Genomic DNA, 19,748 nt, shown 5'->3' on the forward strand with positions numbered 1-19,748 from the left:
TCCCTCCTCTCCCATACTGAGTTTAAGAGAAGAAACACTACATTTGTATGTGTCAATGCATTGAGTCTGGACAGTCATTATCACAATAGGTCAACCTGTCTGGAGCATGAAGTCAGCCCCTCCAAGCCGTGATTCCTGTTTGAGGCTATGCAGTATGTGACTTTAGATTCAGAACACACTACAAAGTACAGTTTTGGATAGTTGCTTCCCCTCTCTGGGCTTCATCTCCTCATTTAAAACATGAAGAAATTAATATCTACACATCTGAATTTTAAATGAGATAATATAGAGGATAAAAATACTGCAAATGAAATACTTAGGGCCAGAAGTATTTGAGATTTTGTATTTTTTTCTTTCAGATTTAGAGTATCTGCACATATATGTAATGGCATGTCTTTGGGCTAGAACTCAAGTCTACATATGGAATTCATTTATGGTTCATGCATACCTCCTATGCACAATTTGAAGGCAACTGTAGTTAATATTTTGTGGCCTGCCACAACTTCCCATTTGTATTAGCTGGTCAGTGCTTATGAAGGCTTGTATTTCAGAACTTTAGATTAAGGATGGCAACCTGATGTGAAGTTTCTAAGTTTCTAGTCCTCCAGAGAGGTTGACCTAGTGTGATGATGATGATGATGGTGGTGGTGGTGGTGATGGTGGTGGTGATGATGGTGATGATGAGGAAGATGATAGCAAGCATTCAATATATGAAAACTCGGGCTATAATCCCCAGTGCTGTAGAAAGTCCATCTTTGTTGAGTATTTGGTAGTGAATCTCTGTTACCTTTCCTTTCCAGCGATCTAACTTTTTCCTGTCCCTCAAAGCCCTGGGTAAAATCTCTCTGAGCTGTCACCTCAGTCCATGAGCACAGCTCCCTTGCTCTAGATTCAGGAAGTTCCAGGTTCCTGCTTCACAGCCAGTGTGTGTGTCTCTAGCCACAGATACTTCTTCAACTCAGGAGGCTCAGTTCTGAAGCCACCACATGCCAGTGGGTCATGATCAGATCTGAGGCATTTTTTTTTTATCAGCCATCCATTTCAGATGCTAGAACATTTAAGGTAATCTTTTGAAAAAAACACTTCTTAGAAGTCTACCCTGTTTCTCTTTACAGTGTCCCCACTGCTACTGTGCAGTCTGGTGCTGCTGCTGCTGTGTGTGAGAGAGAACCTCAAGGGTCTGGTTACTGGTTTTCTTCAGCTTTTCTACAGAGTCTCGGGCAACAGTAGCATGAATATGGTGGGTGCTACAGTGCAGGCTGAGGTTTGAGCCTGGCGTGAAGGCTGGCTAGGAAAGTGAACACGTTCCTCTACAGCAGTGGGTCTCAACCTTCCTAATGCTGTGGCCCTTTAATACAGTTCCTCATGTTGTGGTGACGCTCAACCACAAAATTATTTTCATTGCTAGCTCATAAATGTGACTTTGCTACTGTTACGAATTGTAACGCAAATAATCTGTGTTTTCCGACGCCTTCGGCAACCACTGTTCTAAAAGGAGGACGCGATAGCATTCCTTGGCAATCAGCAGAGCACACAACTCCATTGATTCCTCCTAGCAGGAGCACAGGCTAGCCAGTGTGTTGGCTCTCTAGTTAACATGCTAGCCTGGGTCTAAGAACATCCTTCTCAGCACAGCGTGTGAAGAAGGGCACAAGTCCAGCTGCCAATATAATTCTTACAGGATCAATAAAAGTCCCCACAGGTTCTCATATTTTTCCAGCTGCAGCATTCCATGCTCTGGGGATATGTCTATGGTTATGTGGCACACATGTTTAAACTGGCATAACCACAGGGGCAGACAGTACCCACAGTTCCTTGGGAATATGTACTGTAGCCATAGTGACTCAGAAAGATGACAGGCAGATGCCTTCCAGAATGGCCACTTCTCTCAGACACTCAGCTGATTTCTTCAGTGTCCTTAGGGCTAGACCACCAGTGAAATTCCTATCCACAGCCTAGACTCCCTGTGCTGCAGCAACAGGTTGGCCATGGCTTGCTGGGCACCTCGCCATTTCCTGGCCATTTGCCACCTGCCAGCCTCCTTGATCTGTACCCAAATGGCTCAGCATACAAAGGCCTTTGCTACCAAGCCCCAACCCCCCCCTGAAATTCCATCCCTGAGACCCACATGGTAGAAAGGAAGAACCAAATCCCACAAATTGTCCCCAGACGGCCATGTGAGTATCATGGCATGCACCTACCTCCAAATACATAAGTAGATGTAGTAACAAATTGACAGAAAGGTCTCCTTGCCACACCTGTGATTAGTTGAGAACCCATTAGGTTTGCTACAGGGATATCTATCTATGTTTAGTAAACCAATGCATTGCTAAAAGATACATAGTATTAATTCCGTTATATACATGGGTGTGGGACTTCAGGGGTTGATATATTGTTCCCAGGGCCACCAAATAGTAAATAATTATTGGCATTGAGAACATGGGAGTATCTGTCTCTAAGTTACTTTCTTGCTCTCCTGTACCATGAAGGTGATGATGGCAGCGATGGTGCCATGAAAATTAGAACAAGATACTTTTTCAAAATGTGGCTGTCCCACAGTATCTTTCTTGCATGGGTCCAAGACAACAGCCACCACAACCTTATAGAACAGTAGTTCTTAACCTGTAGGTCAGGACCCCTTTGAGGGCCACAAGGGTCACCTAAGACCATCAGAAAACACAGATACTTACATTGTGAATCATAACAGTAGCAAAATTACAGTTACAAAGCAGTAACAAAATAATTCTATGGTTGGGGGGGCGGGGTTCTCTCTCAGTATTAGGAGGGTTGAGAACCGCTGTTGGAGAGACTGAAATATGCTCAAGAAGTAATCCAGAAAGAAAGCATGATGTGCAGGAAGACAAGAGGAGCAAAGAGCTGTTCCTAGGCCCTGTGAGGAGAGGCACTCACTCCTTCTGCAAGCGACGCCTTGCTTCTTTATACGCCAGACACACAGAAGGAGGCGAGTCACTGGCAAATCCAATGATAGTCATTCAGAAATGATGTGTGGGAGACAGGCAGGGACAGAAGGAAGTTAGGTTTAATAATCGTCAAAGCTATCTTTTAATCAGACTTGCTGTTAGAGAGGGAAGAGCACCGACCTATTTTGGACAAGTTCCCCGAGCCCCAGCCCCCTTGCTTTTGGAATGAGGTCATAATATTGAATTTGTTTTGAGGAGTAGAGATAATGAACCTAAAATAGCCCCCAGTGAGTGCTCTGTAAACTGTGTGTCTTATTAACTTCTCTCGCAGACCTTGAGCTTTCCCAAACCATGCCTTAGGAATGGGAGAGGGTCATTTGCGGTGCCTTGGGTATGAGCAGGTGGGATGCTGAAAAGCCTCCCTCCAGACCCCTGTCATTTGTGTGACACATATCTTAGCACCTTTTCTTTCCACAGGCTATGACTACTCTGCAGAAATCACTTTGGTTCTTAATTTATAATTCACAAATTGCCTGGCTGTTAAGTCTGGCATCTTTGGTTTATTTGCTCTGTCAAACCTGAAACTCTGCAACCATGGTCCCTTGGGAAGGTTCAAAGCAGAGGACTCATTCAGAAGCAGGCAGTGAGTTGGAGTGAGGAAAAAAAAGGGGGGGGGTGTTGGAGGCTGGATCTCTGTAGCAATGGATAGAAAATACCCAAGGAAAGAATGCAGCTGACCAGACCAGCTTTTCTGCATACAGTGGTCTTATATGCTTCCTCCAATGACATGGGATTAACATCTATGTATATGTATGTGTGGGTCAAAGCCATGGTAAACAATGTCTGGAAAGTATTTCTTGCTTAACCACGCCTTCTATATTCCTTCTGTCTTCCCATTCTGACTCAATGTTCAGGGTGGGCACCTTAAACACTACCTCGCCAAGATTATTCTTCCTTGAGCTTCCAATGGCTCCTAGTGACTAACAGGAAACAAGTATACATCTAAATGTGTCTAAGAGTATCCATGATGTGGTCTCGACCCACATCTTTGGTCCCACTTTTGTGGTACTATTTGGGTGCCCATAACACTGGCCTTGAGGTTCCTGCACATTTCTTGGCTTCTTGTTCAAATTCCTAGATCTGCTAGAAAAGGTTATTCTCTTCGCTCCCTGTCCTTTCCCAGGTGAGTTCTTACCTGTCCCTTACACATCCTTCTCAGGCTTCCCCTCCTCTGAGGAGTCTTCCCTGAAGGCCATTCACCCTGAATCTGAAGCTCTGGAGAGCTACTGCCTAGATTTGGATTCTGGCTCATCCCATCACTAACTTCAGCATGCATGGTTCTGGAGCACCCTTTATCTTTCAGTTCTCAATATCTAGTTGAGAACGTCATGGTACCTTTTCTAATGGGAAGGGTTATTATGAAGATGTCATAAGGCATCTAGAACAATCAGTGCCTGCCTCTCTGAGGCCTTCGGGAAATGTCAGTGCTCACTGTCAGGTAGTGAGTGGTACCCAAGCAGAGTTATTCACCACTAGGGCTACTGAGTTATCTGAAGACAGCAAGTTAAGAGCATTCCTCTTTGTATACTAGTACCTTGCCTATACCTGAAAGATGATATGTTTGCTGAGGTGGTCACATCTTAGTCTTCAACCATCAGGCCCCTGTTAGGAGCAGGTTCTGATGGAAATTGAGTCCCTGGCTCGGAAAGACAGGTCCATGGTAGGATGGCAAGGCAGGGAATGGCAGACTGGGTACAGATGGGTGTGAAGGCCCTCTGCTGTTGTCATCTTCCCTTGGGAAATGGCCAAGGGGGAAACTACTATGACTTCTGGGCACTCCAGGATCTGTCATGGTCTCCAGGACACAGAGAGTGGGACATCCTGCCTTCTAGAAGGGAGCTAGGGAGTCGCCTTCTCATATTGGGGCCTGTGATGATTCACTGGGACCTTAGATGGGACTAACCCTGCTCTTTATTCAAAACTCAGGGGCCCAGGTCCAGTGGGAGACAGAAAGTAGCCTTACCTGTGGGAGAGAAGTTTGCTGGGGCCATATCAGCCCCACCCCCTATTGCCCCCCCCCCAGATGCTTTTCTAAAGACACAGCTCTGATTTCCTGAACCATTCAAATATTTTTGCTTCACATAAGCAATAAAAATCATGACTCTTTTTTCACATTCCTTTTGACTTCCAGATATTGCTTGGAGGGGATTCAGCTTCAATTTAACAATGCCAGACCTAGTGACTGTCCTATCTGTTTTCCAATTCTACCTCATGTCTGTTTTCTCTTTCCTTCCTCACTTGTGCTTTGGAGTCCCAATTTTTTTGTTTACTTTTCATGTTCTTGATATGTATTCTTGCATGCCGATTTGTTTGCCTTTAGGCAAAGGAATAGCAAAGCAACCAACCAATCTACAGACAAATGAGGTTCCATTCCTCCCTCCAGGCAGATGTGGAACCATTTTAACTGTCTACTCCGAAGCACCTGTTCTAGAAGTTTCAGGAGCTGGCAGCAGAAGTCCATCCTGGATGTCATGGTCACTAACTGGTCCCTGTTAAAGTGTGGTCACACCTTAACTGAGAAACCATTTCTGTGAGCCTTCGACTCATCAATCAGACTCTGATCAGAGGCAGTACTGGTGCCTTCCTTACCTTTATTCCCTGCCCGAGGCTTTCCAAGGAATTAATATCCAGCCCTTCTTTGCAGGCCTGCAAGCAAGAAATCACCTTCTGGCTTTCCATTTTGCCAGGACGGATAGTGAGACTGGCGAGGCTGCCATGGAAAAATTGTGCGAAACGTGGTTTGGCCACTTCTCCTCCTGTGAAAACAAGGAATATTGTCATCTGCCTTGAGGAGACCAGGTAGGAGGGACCAACAACACACAGTAGCATCTGTCCATGGGGCCAAGATCACTCACACTGTCTGTGTGTTCCTTAGGCCTAAGAGATGGTTAAAACAAGTGCATGTGTGTGTGTGTGTGTGTGTGTGTGTGTGTGCGTGCGTGTGCGTGTGTGTGTGTGTGTGTGTGTGTGTGCGTGCGCGCGTGTGTGTGTGTGTGTGCGTGCGTGTGCACGCGCGAGCTTAGGTCTGCTATCATGGCCATGTATGATTCACACTGCTCATGTGGCAGCTTCATCAAGAGCCACACCCATCTATCTCCTCTGTGGTCTCCAAGGCAGGCTTCCCCTGTGGTCTGCTTATAGCCCGCCTCACTCATATAGCCTTTCCTACTATCTCTACTAATCACAGCGCCCCCAGAGCCCCCGCCCCATCTTTGGACGGACTGCATGGACAGATATCTAGCCTGGATCTTGCTTGACCTTTGGTTCAGAAAAGAAACAAGGACAAGGATGTGGAGGGAAGATGGACCAGGACTGAGTCCCCACCTTGACGGTGCCCAGAAAAGGTTTTGAAAATTCTTTGAACCTCCACAGCTCCTGGTTCTGGTGGGCTGTCTCAGAAAGCAGCTCCTGCTGCTTCTGTGCTTTGCTGCCTCAGGCTTGACAACAGACTGTGCCTGCCTGTCAGCGGCTTTCCCAGCTCCCTAAAGGGCAGCTTTCCCAGCAAGAGGCACTGTGGCACCCTTGGGGCCTTTTGGCAAGCCAGGGTGTGCCAATGAAGCTTTGTGGGTGGTGGATGCTACTTGGGTGCACAGTTCCTATGTTCCTTAGTGTTTGGTATGTCTTTTTTTTTTTTTAATTCCTTGATACTCTACTTCTTTTTGCTTTTCTATCGAAATCACTGAGGTTGTTCTCTATTGAACCATTTCTGCCGACTTACTGCATGGCTCTTCCTACTGCCTAGGTACAGGCCTGGCTTGGTTTGCTTTCATACCTGTCCCATTGCTCTCACACTTGCTCACTCCCCACCCTGTCCTCCCTGCTCTCCAGATTAGGCAACTTTCACGGTTTTTCAAGGTCTCGTAGATTTCCCTGTCACTGCTGTTTCCTCAGACTTTATTGAGTCCTTGCTTCCTGTGCCCTGTCCCTGCCTTGGGTCCCACTGTGCTCTGGTTTAGGGCTTGGATCACTGTTAGCTGGTTTTATCGCAGCCCCCTCCACCTGGCTTTGCTGGTGAATTGTTTACATGTATATGCTGTCCTTAGTAGCTTAACTTGTCATCTTCTACCTTAGCTACACATTTTAATCATCTGCGGATCTTTAAAAAGATAAACCCAGTGCCTGGTACTTGGTCTGACCCCTTGGAGATTTTGATTTAATTGGTATGGAGAATTTTACAAGCTTCTTGGGCAAAGCAGGTGTGAAGCCAAGGTTAAGAAGCACTGAGCTTTGAGCTTCTTCAGGTGGGTTCTTTTGCATAGTCCTTATGCGATCCCTCTCCTTGATGCTACTCCCAGGCTTGCTCTTTGCAAGCTGCTATAATTTATTAGTTTAAGTCTCTCTTTCCTGGATAGAAAGGATCACTCATGCATTATTCATTTTAATGAAGACAATACTGAGCAAGTAGGTATTAGGGGCTGAGGGTGCACCAGACACTGCGCATAAGTTGACTCATTTATTCTTCTCAAGAACACTTGGCTTCTTGTGTCCTCTTGGCATGTTATACTCTGCCTGGCACACAGCAGACACTTTATAATCGCCTGTTGAATTGAAGGAGACGATGCTCTGAGTGCCATCAGAGTCATCATGGTCGCTGCGGCTCTCTCACCCTTTCCTTCTTGCTAAGGCAGCCCCTGAGGCCTTGGGCATGGATAGACTACAGGGAGAGTGTCTAAGCAAATTTTATTATGCCACCATTGCTGCAGTGATAGACTGAGGGCTGGGTCTGGGGCCAAGTACCAAAATTAAGCCAATCAGTGCTTGGCATTCAATAAGTCATAATTATAGTCCAAGAATACGCACGAGGCCAAATTTAGGCTACCATTGTGAGAGACGATGACGGGTAGCTTATACACAAAAGCTTCTATTTTTCTCCCTGAAGGTTTTCAATGAACTATTGTTGTCTTTCGACAGAGAACCCACAGCTGCACAAAGCCATCTTGCCTTTAGGCTAGGACTGATAAGGACAATGCAGAATGTAGGGCAAAGCTAGAAGAGTCACATGGAACCAAGGAGCACCCAGATGGGGATCCCCACTGCTGTGCTTTGGGGCATCCTGTGCTACAGGAACCATCTGTCTTTATGTGATAAGTCATTTTTGTCTTATAGGTTGTTTCTTTGCCACACAAGGATTCTTTGCTTTGAATATAAAACAAGTCTTTTTTTAGGGCTTGGCTCACAGGGAATTCCAAAATAAATGTGGCTTTGAGGAATGGCCTGAAACAGCCATGGCTACGGGAGGACAATTTGGGTTTTTTTCTGATCTAGACACTCCCCTGTGGATAAAGTGCTCCTCCATGACACTTGCTCATGCCCTAGTGTCATGGCTTGGATGCCAAGTGCCCTCACGAAGGCTCCCATATTGAAGGATGAGGCCCTCATGTTTAGAGGGTGGGCTTTTACAAAATGATTGAGTCATCAGGGCTCTAGCCAAATCATTGGCTTAACTCATTGAGAGATTCAAAACATGAATAGACGGTTGGGAGGTGACAGAACTGTGGAGGGTGAGGCCTCATTGGAAAATGCAGGTCACTCTTATCCGTTCCCTGGATGTTTCTCTACCCTGATGCTTCACCATGGCCTAGAACCAATGGCACAGGCTGACCAAGGATTAAAGGCTCTGAGATGATGGGCTAAGATAAATCTGTCCCCACATAAGGAATTTCGTTTTTGTTTTAATTTTTTTTTTTTTTTTTTTTTTTTTTTTTAGTATTTGTCATAGCAACAAAATGTTTGATTTAAAATCCAGTGAATGGATAGCTAGATATCTTTTGTTTTTATCTACAGAAAGGAGGATCAAAGCCTGAACCTAAATGGTGAGGTGCTTTCCAGATGGTCATCTATTTCCTGCCTTGTCCTTACTTTTGAGCAGCAGAGTCGATGAGTAGCAATGACTAGGTGTGACCTCTGTATCCAACATCAGGAGCAGTCTCAACATACATTATCTCCTTGAGTCTTCATGAAACCCATGGAATATAAGCATTCATTATATAGGCACCTGTGGTGGTTTGATTAAAAAAAAAATGGCCACTATAGGTTCACAGGGAGTGACAGTATTAGGAGGTGTGGTCTTGCTGGAGTAGGTGTGGCCATGTTGGAGGGAGTGTGTCATTGGGGATAGGATTTGAGGTCTGAGATGCTCAAGTCAGGCCAGTGGCTCATGGTGCTCTTCCTGATGCCTTCTCATCCTTCTGGCTCAGCTATCTCTCCAGTGCCATGTCTGCCTGTGTGCCACCATGCTTCCCACCATGATGATGGACTAAACCTCTGAACTGTAAGCCAGCCCTAATTACATATTTTCCTTTATAAGGGTGGCTGTGGTTATGGTGTCTCTTCACAGCACTAAAACCCTAACCAAGACAGCACACACACTAATAAGACTTAGGCTTTAAGTTGTAAAGTATACGTTCCTACAATCTGAGTATACCATCTATCATCTAGCCTTCATTGTCAGGAGGCTCCATCTCAAAGGCCAATGGTTATGATAGGCTTGGATATCAAGGTATCATATTCTGTATTTTCAACTTAAGAATCCAAGATCTGTGATGCATCATGTTTATGAGTCAGAAGTCTCTAGGACACAGATTTTGTTAGCATTTTGCAGTTGGGGACACACATAAGATTTGAAGTATGTTTTACCCAGTACTAAGTGTGATATAGGATATTAAAAATAATAGATATGCTGAAAGTGTTCTCTTTTTAATATTGAAAATGTCTACATGAACTACACAGCTCCTCTGTCAAAATTTAGAATAAACATGGCCATGAATCAGTTTAAGAGAACGACCAAAAAAAGTCTTAAAATTTTGTTTCCACACATGATTTTGGATTTCTTAGACTAGCTTAGCATTTTGAAAACATTTCCTGTGTATCTAGTCTTATGTTAGGTTCATATTCTAGGCTGTGGGTTAGGGTATTCAGGAATTTATACTGAGTGGAAAGACTAAGGTAAATTAAAATGTAAGAATTAGATGCCCTTAACTAGTCCACATAATCAATTTCTAAACAACATGTCTATTAGGTCAGAGGGAAAGTAGCTACCATGAGGTCCTTGAAATGCAAATCAGGTTATTTCATATGCTATTTCATCAATTATTAAGGATGAGGGCATCCTAGAGATTTTAAACTCCATTCTTTATATTTTTATTAGGAATTTCTTCCATCTCACTTCCAGTTATGCACACCTCTAGTTTTGCCACATGGATGGTCACAGAAGAGGCCCAGGCTGAGAACCTCCCCAAGTGTGGGTTTCAGATGTATTAACTCTTCAAAAGGCAGCTATGACAGTGGGTCCGCCTTTGGCACATACAGAGGAAAGAATCTGTTGGGTTTTTTTTTTTTTTTTTTGTGTGTGTGTGTGTGTGTGTGTGTGTGTGTGTGTGTGGTTTTTTTTGTTTTTGTTTTTTCCAGATGAGGTAAGTTGGGGAAATGGAGAGGATAAGTTACAGAACAAAGTCATGGACAGCTGCTTCCAGGCTGAGCTCCAACAGGATCTGTGATATTTGTATTGCACTAGGCAGACTGTCCACAGATGGACGTGCACAGAGAACACAAGAAACACCGCAAGTATTGATGTAGCCCCGTGGGAGGTAAGGAAATGTCGATGCAACTGTCAATCCTAAAGGACTATGAGTGACTGAGGACCAAAGGAGGAGTATGAGCATCACAGCAATGAATAACATGGGAAGGTAACGAGGCCCACGTTGCCCGATGACTATATCCTCACCACCCGAGTCAACCAGCCATTTCCCAAGGAAATGGGAAAATGCCAAATCTGAGGAGGTTAAAGCTCTCTCACTCACATGGAATGAAGCTTGAAATGAAACAAAGATGGGTGTGGGAAAAAACCCCATTTTATCTTTGTGAATTGAGAGTCTTACCTGATACACTGACAACTCTTTTCACAAGAGAAGTTTACAGACAGGGTTTGAAATTTCTTTTCCAGCGTCATGTGGCTAGGAGCAACTAAAGTTAAGATTTGGCCTTGAGCCCAGCCTTCTCCCCACACATCATCTAATCAGATGTGGATGGAAAAGTTCAAGGGAGACTTATCGGAGGGGCACAGGTTGGGACCGATGCAGCGCCAGCAGGGAGTACACGGTTATGATGGCTCCTGTGGACACTGACTGGCTTCAGTAGCAATTCCCAGGGGGCTGGGATGAGGAGAGATGGAAAAACCCAGTTGTTCTGAAAACCAGCCGAACAGCTGGCCCCTCAGCATCTGTGGTTTCACATCCCCTGACTTAACCGACCACTGACCTGACAACTGAGAGACTGAAAACACCTAAACAACACTAAACACAGACATGTCTTTTCCTTGTCATTGCTCTCTAAGCAGCAGGAACTGTTACAGAGCACCCGTACCACTTTAAGCCTTATAACTAGTCTGTAGTTAATTTGAAGCATATGGGAAGATATTTGCCACTTAGTACTTGATATAAAGAAATGGAGTGTATCTGATGCTTTCACACCTGCAAGGCATCAGGGGACCAGGAACCCACAGAAACCGAAGGACAGTGCCATTGGTGCCCATGCATGACGCACCCGCCACCCCAGCTTTCTGTCTTCGGAGAGGTGGGGTCTGTTCACTATAAGTGAAGCTGTAAGAGCAACTAGAGACAGAAGACCTATGTAACATGAAGGCACCGAGTCTCATCGCATACGAAGGTACTCGGGAAGCTGCTGTCTGTCCTGTCATTCCCTAGCTGTTCAGTCTAAGAAATACATGGGAAAGAGTGGAGGCTGTTGCTTTCTTTTGCTTGAGTCGAATACTGCTCTTTGCAAGGCTTGTGGATGGGGATGCCCCTCAAGGAACACAATTTCACGGATGGTCAGCTATCAATTTTGAGCAATGCAAATGGCCAGACTGTCTGAAATCTTGCTTTCTCTCTCTCTTTCTCTTTTTTTTTCCCCCTCATTTCAGTGATGGAGACACCCATGGAATGCAAAGACTAAGTGAAGTGTGTAATAGACCTTCACAAGCTTCGGCTTTAAAACTATGTGCATATAACCCCAAAGGGGGTTCACTGTAGCTGTAAGTTGCAGGTGACTTGCAAAGAAAAATGATCTGTCATCACGGATGGCCATGACACACATTCTCAAGCTTTCTTAACCTCTTTTTCTTTAGGGAGAAAAAGGGTGTGTGTTTTCTTACTTTTACAGTAAACATTTATATGGTACTATAGAGGAAAAAAATATGACTTAGGGATGACCCCAAAAGTCAGATCCCTGAAATTGAGGACCAAATTTATGGAGTCAGAAGGTTGCTCATGTATCATCCAGAGTATTGATTTCACTCTCCAGACAAAGAAATTGAGAGTCTGAGTGGCAGAACTGACTTCAAAGCCCCAGAGTTGATAAGCAGAGGCAGCACTGGTCCCCGTTCTTCACTCCAAGACCAACCAACCTTTTCCTACTGTAGCCTGATGCCTAGTCGGTCTGATGCTATCATTACATCTCAGCTGAACTTTGTCAGACATCTTGGCGACTGGTTTGCCCCCAGATTCCAGGAGCCTCTTGTCTTCTTTGGCTGTGGTGATTTTGTTCTGGTGATGACTATCTGGTACAGGTGTCTATGTCACTCTTGGCAAGGTCCAGAGTGTGGTGTGGATTATGCCCGTGTCCCATGTTGTTGACTGTCTATGGCGGAGCCCACCTAAGGTGCTCAGCACAGTGCCTAGTGCACGCCGACCATGCAAACATGAAGGCTAGGAGTGGGGGTGCTTTGTGCTGTTTCCTAAACTTGACCTTGGCCTTGTCTTAGAAAGGACATCCTGTGAGAATGAAAGTTCTGTGCGGCCTCCTTGGGAAATGCTGTCTGGATAGAAAGCACTCTACGCTGGTACGTTGCCTTCTTTTTTTTTTTCAGAAGCGAAGACCCGAGGGATGGAGAATAACATGAACACAGACTTTATTAAGAGAAATTTGTACTAAATTAGACCAAGCTCATTAAGTGGAGGGATGTAGTGCAAGTGTCTGCACCAATGCTAGAGTCTGGCAGGAAAAAAAAAATCACCTGAAAATGTACCACAAATCTCAGGGCTGCATGTGGCTCCACTTGTACCATGTGAGCCTCATAAGCCACTGCTTACAGCCCTTGGGCTATGTCTGCCTTTTGATACCTTTGAGGCCATTCTTTGCTTTGTCATCACTTCAAAGCTCCAATGAGTGTTTTGTTCTGTCCCTGTTCAGCCTCCATTTTTAAGAAAAAAAAAATATCTTTTTAAAATAGAGATAGGACTCAGCAAGGGTAGGAACCCAGAATGGAATGGCAGTCTTCCTTATCCAAGATCAGTGGCATCATTTGGAGATTGAAGGCGGGGGCTGTATATTCTAGAATGGCCAGGATTCTCTGGACTGGAGGAGAACATCTTGGCAGAGACAGGAGTTAGGGAGTACAAGGAAGAGAGCTACAGGTGGGGACCCCCATGCTGAAATCCATCAAGGAGAACAGGGATGCAGGTGATATTTTCCTGAGGGTGCCTCTTCAGCTCCTCACTCATGCAGCCACTTGACTAAAAGACATGTCCCCCTTATATGCCTAACACACAAGAGGGAAGTCTGAGGAACTCTAGCTCAGCAGGGTATAGGTGACCTAGCCTGTACCATTCTGTGGCATCCTCTGTAAATCTCAAGACTCTGTGAGACACTGTCATGAACTGGCAGCCATCCAACTTACCTCCCTGCACAAGCAGCCTACAGGATCTGGATAGTTAGGCCCAATGTAGGTGTCCAGGAACTAAGCACATATGGCTACCTTTATTTTTTTCTTTTTCCAGACAGGGTTTCTCTGTGTAGGCCTGGTTGTCCTGGCATTCTCTCTGTAGACCAGGCTGGCCTCTTACTCATAGAGATTTGCCTGCCTCTGCCTCCCAAGTGCTGGGATTAAAGGCATGTGGCACCACCGCCCAGCCTAATTTTTCATAATTTTGAAATTCAACTCAATTGACTCAAAATTTTGTTCTTATAAGTGAAAACCTAAGGAAGGGAAATGAACTCAGTCTTTAACTGGTCTACCATGTTATGTCTTGCTGTTGCTTGAGTTTGTCATCCTTAGGTTTATAGGTTAGAGGCTTGGCTGGTTCCCAGAATGACAAGGCTGACAGGTAGCTGGACGTTTTAAAACTGAGACCTAGCAGGTAATCATAAGACTGGTCCCTTCCGGTGCTTCAGATTGAAGTTTTACCATGGTATCTTTTTTGCTTGTCTATTTTTTCTTATCTTTGTGATGCTGCACATCATGAGGTGACACAGCCAGGAGTCCCTTGCAAGAGCTAGTGCCTTGCTCCTTAGAATTTGTTAACACAAATGAAAGATTCAGAAGACTGCCCTTGCAGTTCTGTGATGCTGCACGCACCAGGCCTCACTAGCAATGTTTCTTAAGTGTAAATGAAGTCTCATTTTTTTTTAATTACCAGAGAAATACCAGTGAAAATGAACTTCTGCTGATTGCATGGCTTTCATATTCTCTAACAGGATACAGCAGGCTAATTGGGTCTGCAGAACCCAGACCAGCAATGGTGCTGGTGCCAGCTCCCAAGAGAACCCAACACACAGCATCTGCTAAATCACTTTCTATTCACTTTGTCTAACCCCAGCCGGAAATTTCACAAATGAGCACAAGTTCCCTAGCCAGCCTCAGGAGCACCAGAAAAGCTCCCCACATTTGCAAGTCCAAGGCAATTAGAGGGGGCACATGCAGGGCTTTGTGCTATGTGTGCAAGCAGACCATAGAAGGAGGAGACGGTGGAGATGAAGACTGCTCCACAGGCCATTAATTTCACAGCAGCACATCTCCCTGGAAGATCTTTTGATTCGTCATAGCCAGACAGAAATGTGGCTCCGGGAAGAATGTAGGGATTCACAGAAATCCAAACTCCTTAACCAAGCAGGAGACTGTCCTAAAACTTAATTTCAGCTTCTCTTCTCATCCTCTCCTCCATTCCTTCTGGGTCATGTACTTTGCTGTGCTTGGGAGATCTGAGCATGCTCATGCCTCCTGCGCTCACCTTCCTACCCTTCTTTGAGAGGTCTTACTCACTCGATATTTCAAAGATTAAGATTTGGGGGTGGGGGTAGGGGATTCATTAGTGTGTTGTCATTCCTCTTAGGGAAAGTACTCCAGTTTTCTCCATGTCCCCCAGCCCTGCATGATCATGCTTCGGACTGCTTTTCTATCCCTGTCTTTCAAATTTTCCCTTCTGATGGACTGTTCTCAGCCTTCTCTTTGATGGTATGCATGAGCCTTGGGAAGGCGGAGTCTGAGTATGAAGGGCTGGTTCTAGGGGAGGTGAGGAAGCTGAGAGAAGGTAGGGAACCTTGGTAGAGTTGGGGCCACGGGGGATTCAAGTAGGCCTAGCTCCCATAGATCGCCTCCTGTGACTCAGATTTGGATGAAAGGAAGGGAAAGGAAGGTGGAGGAAGACCCGGAGATATGTTAAAGTGACACATCCATTCACAGGAAACACACCAAGTGCACACATCGCTCATGGAACCTTGAGAGACAGGCTTCTCTCTCATTTGATAACTGAGAGACTAGAAATTCGGGAGCACAGAGATGATGTGCTCATCGCAATGCTGGGTTTCGAATCATAGCAGAGGCACGGGGACAGAACAGCATGAAATGGGTGTGAAACCAGACACAGGGACAAAAGGGAGCAGGATGCAGGCCCTAGAGATTAACCCAGCCACCCAATGGCCAAGCAAACAGAAGCCGGAACTGACTAATGGGCTTACGTCAAATTAAAAAAGCTTTGGCCCAACGAATGGGGATAAAATGAATAAACAACCTACAGAAAAGAAAATCTGTGCTAGCTAACCACCTGAAAGGGGACCAATGTTTAGAATATATCAAAACAAAACAAAACAATAGTTGTTAAATGATCCAAAAAGGTATTTCTTTAAAGAATACTATATATGGCTGGTAAATTTATGAAAATTGTTGACTAGCTTTAGTCTTCAGAGAAAAACAAGTTGAATTTTATAATGCAGCTGTACTACTCTGGAACATGTAGATCTGGAAGAACTGAAATCAGTTCACACACTTGCAAGCCCGTGTTTATTTCAGCACTACCTACAACAACTAAAATATGGAATTAATCTAGGTGCCCATTTACAGATAAACTATTTGAGGAACACACACACACACACACACACACACACACACACACACACACACACTGGAGTATTATCTAGGAAAATGAGGAATGGAATCATGTCATTTGCAGGAAAAATGGGTGGAACTGGAGATCATGTTAAAATAAGGCAGACACAGACAAGTACCATATCTTTTCTCATATGTGGAAATCAGAAAAAAAAAAAAAAGCCCAGCAAATAGCTCAGAAAGAAGAGTCCTGTGGGACACAGAGTAATTAGGATCCTGTGTAAATATATTTAGCAAGGGAGAGAGAGGCTGGAACGTAACTCAGACTCAAAGTTTTATCACACCAAGGCTGCTCTCTTTTTCTCTCTGTTGCTTCTTGGAGAATTAAGGAAGTTTACAGCCCGTTAGTAAGAGGAAGACAGGTGTCTGTGTTCTGCAGCGACAAGGCTACATTCAGAAAGTAAAGAGTTTGTACCACCTGTGTCATGAGTACGCATCAGTTTCGTGGTGGCTGCTATACTTGCTTGGGTCCCGCACTGATGCTAAAGCAGAGAAGAGATTGGTAAAGAATGCCTAGAGACCAGCCTACTCCAAAGGACCCAGGGACCATCTTAATTACTTACAGACCCACTTTGATTCGGTGGTACTGTTTTCCCACCCCAGGTGGCAAGCACATAACTGGGGAGCAGTCACTGTAACTGACTTGCCTAAGTAGAAGCTGATTGCAAGTTGGGGTGATAGGAACCCAGATGTGATCTCTGATGACAACCAGGAAGGAGTCACGGTAAAGTCTGAAGGAGCATGTACCTCCAAGTGCCTTTTCTTATAGGTTTTCTCCAGGGTGGGCTTAGTAGTGGCCATGTTGGTATCTGCCTGGGGCACTGAGCCACACCAAGACCTCCACTTCAGCACAGCTGTGTTCATCTGTTCAACCTCTACGTTAGTTCCTGCCATAAGGCACATTTATTTTCTCCTGGTAGCCTAGGGGAGCCTATAATATTGAAAAGACTCTGATCCCTAAGTCCTGTAAGGATGGTAAACAAGGCTTGTCACTCTTGGGTGAAACATGCCATATATGACATGGGTAGCCACAGCTCAGGAATACCTATCTTTATTCCTTGTTCACCTGTGTCTGCCTCTTGGCTTTTGTTTCCCAAAGTGCACAGTGAATACTGCATGCTCGTCTTTCCATATTTTGTACCATGAAGATGCCCCAAATTGCTCTTTATCCAGCCCATAGGGACTTGTGTAGCCCCCAAGTCACTCCTGGCTCAACAGATGCACAGAGAACAGATTATTATATGGTTGGCCTCTGACATTCTCAGGGTCTTTAGGTGTCTCAAAAATACATCTTTAAGAATTGCATTTGCACTTCATGTTTATAGATGTTTAAATTTACTAAAATAAAAAAGTGGTATAACAACTATTATCAAAGTATTTATATTCCATTGTGGGCTATAAATAATCAAGATTTAAAGTATGCAAGAGACTGTGTGGGGGGTTATATGCAAGAACAAGTCATCCTAAGTGAGCTTGAGGAAGGCTTTGGTGTCCGTGTGTGGTGTGGGAACCAGTTTCTTGTAAATACTGAGGGGTGGCTGCATAAAGTGCACCTCTCCCCTCCCCTTCCCGTTGTGAATGACTAAAGCTACATTGGAATCTTTCACAGAACCTATCGACCCAAGGTTGGGTCTTACATCCGGGTACTATCTGCCTACTTGAGAGAATTCTTGTTCCCTGCTAGTCACCCATCCCTGGTCTTCAAAGTAACTTCCATTACTTTAGGAATAAGGAATAGACTCCAGCTGAGCTGAGTAAGACAAAAGGCTGTGGGCACTGAAAACTACTTTGCCTGTTTCCAAAATGTAAACAGGGTTGGGCTGGGGCATGAGACGAGAGGCGTGGGTAAGGGAGAGTGGGAGAAACAGACCTCTCTATGGGGGATGTCAACCTCTGTCCTAAGAGGTGAGGAACAGGGCTGAAGCAGAGCTCAGGACTGAGGGGTGAGCATACCCCGAGAGTGGCCTCGATGACTTCATGGCCGGTGGACAATGTGCTTCTCATGGCCCTGGGCATATAGAGGCCAGGGATTGGACACTGGAGTGATAATGAGATCCCTGCTTTCCAGGTAACCTTGAGACAATTGGCAACTTCAAAAGATTCTACATTAACCCTTCCTAGCTGCAGCCACAGCTTGGAACCAGTTAAGATTCTAGAATAATAAATAGCCTTGGTAACTCAGAGGCAACCATGAACTTGTCTAGGTTGATGTGAAGCAAACACCCATTCTCCAGCCCGGTGTTTCATTATTACTTAGGGCTGGTGTCTCCATCAATGCTTTCTTTTATAAGCACCATTTTGTTAATAAAGGCCTAGCAACTTTTTCCTGGCTATATTTCATCCTTTTTTCCTTTTTCCTTTTTCTATCAATATCTCCTATTGACAGCACACAGAGTCAAAAGAGAGCTTCACTTAAGGTTACCTTGCCAACAGGCGCCGACCGTGAGTTGCATGGCTATATGAGATGGATGGATGGGCCAGTCATTGGTCACCAGGTATGGTTCATAGGTTGCTCCATCCATATATAGGGTAACCACAGGAAACTCCACATTGATGACATAGTAATGCCACTCTTTGTCACAAATCTAAGGGGGGAGAAGAACACACAGAGAGAAGCAACACTTAAAATTAAATCTACAATGCATCACTAAACAGACCTTTAAAATCTTATTCTGAAAGGAGAGGAAGATGTTTTGGGGTCACCAGTTATTACCCCAAAGACTCAAAGAACATATTTTTTGACATACATCACACATTGAGGTTATCAAACACAACGAGAAGAATACAAGTGGATCCAGCCACTGGCTGACGACAGTTATCCTTCACTGTTTACAGGATTGGCTCCAGGAACCAATCTGAGTTTAAAATCTGCAGATGCTCAAGCTCCTTCTATAAAATGGCACTGCATTTGCATGTAACAGATGCATATCCTCCTGTGTACTTTAAATCAACGCCAGTTTACTTATAATACCCGATGCAATATAAACTCTTTAAGTAATTGTTCAGCTGTATTGCTTGGGGACTAGCAACAAGAAAAGAAAAAGTCTACTCATATTCAGTATGGGAGCAATTCCCCAGTTGGGTAGGTGCAAGGGTGCAGAACCTTTGGGCACAGAGGGCAGACTGCATTGGACAATGGGCAGAAATACTGTCTTGTACACATAACTACCGTCTACTTAGTTAGGTTTGCACATTTCTGATGGGCAGGTAGGAGCGACTGCTTACACCTTTGAATGACATTTCCTTTACTTCTTCAATATTACAAGAAAGCGAAATCTAAAACATTTTTCTAAGTTTTGGGATAGACGGAGCTACGCCAACAATCGTGCCACAATAAAAATAAAGCTAAAGATTAAGATAAATGAGGAAAGAAGGGAGGATGATGAAAGAAGAAAACCGCAGAGCAGTTTGAATTCAGAGCTAGAGAGGAGTTAGAGACAAGGTGACTCAGAAAGAGGACAATGCAGGAACCCAGAGGAATCTGAGCCCCTAATCCCATTGCTTCTCTGTTACCATCAGAGAAGCCCGTGTAACCTGGCCCTTCCGATTCAAGGAAAAGAAATTCCAAGGCAGACAGATGTTCTAGCAGCACTCTGCCTTCCTCTACC

The 19,748-nt window shown here is 44.7% G+C and overlaps 1 protein-coding gene across 1 annotated transcript in view; it reads right to left on the reverse strand.

Moving 5' to 3' along the window:
* Positions 1-19,748, reverse strand: part of Clstn2 (calsyntenin 2) — a 623,041-nt gene that overhangs the window by 13,096 nt on the left and 590,197 nt on the right. The window contains exons 9-10 of the mRNA XM_051140799.1: positions 18,563-18,725; positions 5,571-5,737 (exon numbers count right to left, since the gene is read on the reverse strand). Of these exons, the coding sequence (XP_050996756.1) occupies positions 5,571-5,737; positions 18,563-18,725 (330 nt within the window). The remainder of the gene's footprint in view (positions 1-5,570; positions 5,738-18,562; positions 18,726-19,748) is intronic.

Source organism: Acomys russatus, chromosome 32 (genome assembly GCF_903995435.1).
Source record: "Acomys russatus chromosome 32, mAcoRus1.1, whole genome shotgun sequence".
NCBI lineage: Eukaryota > Metazoa > Chordata > Mammalia > Rodentia > Muridae > Acomys > Acomys russatus.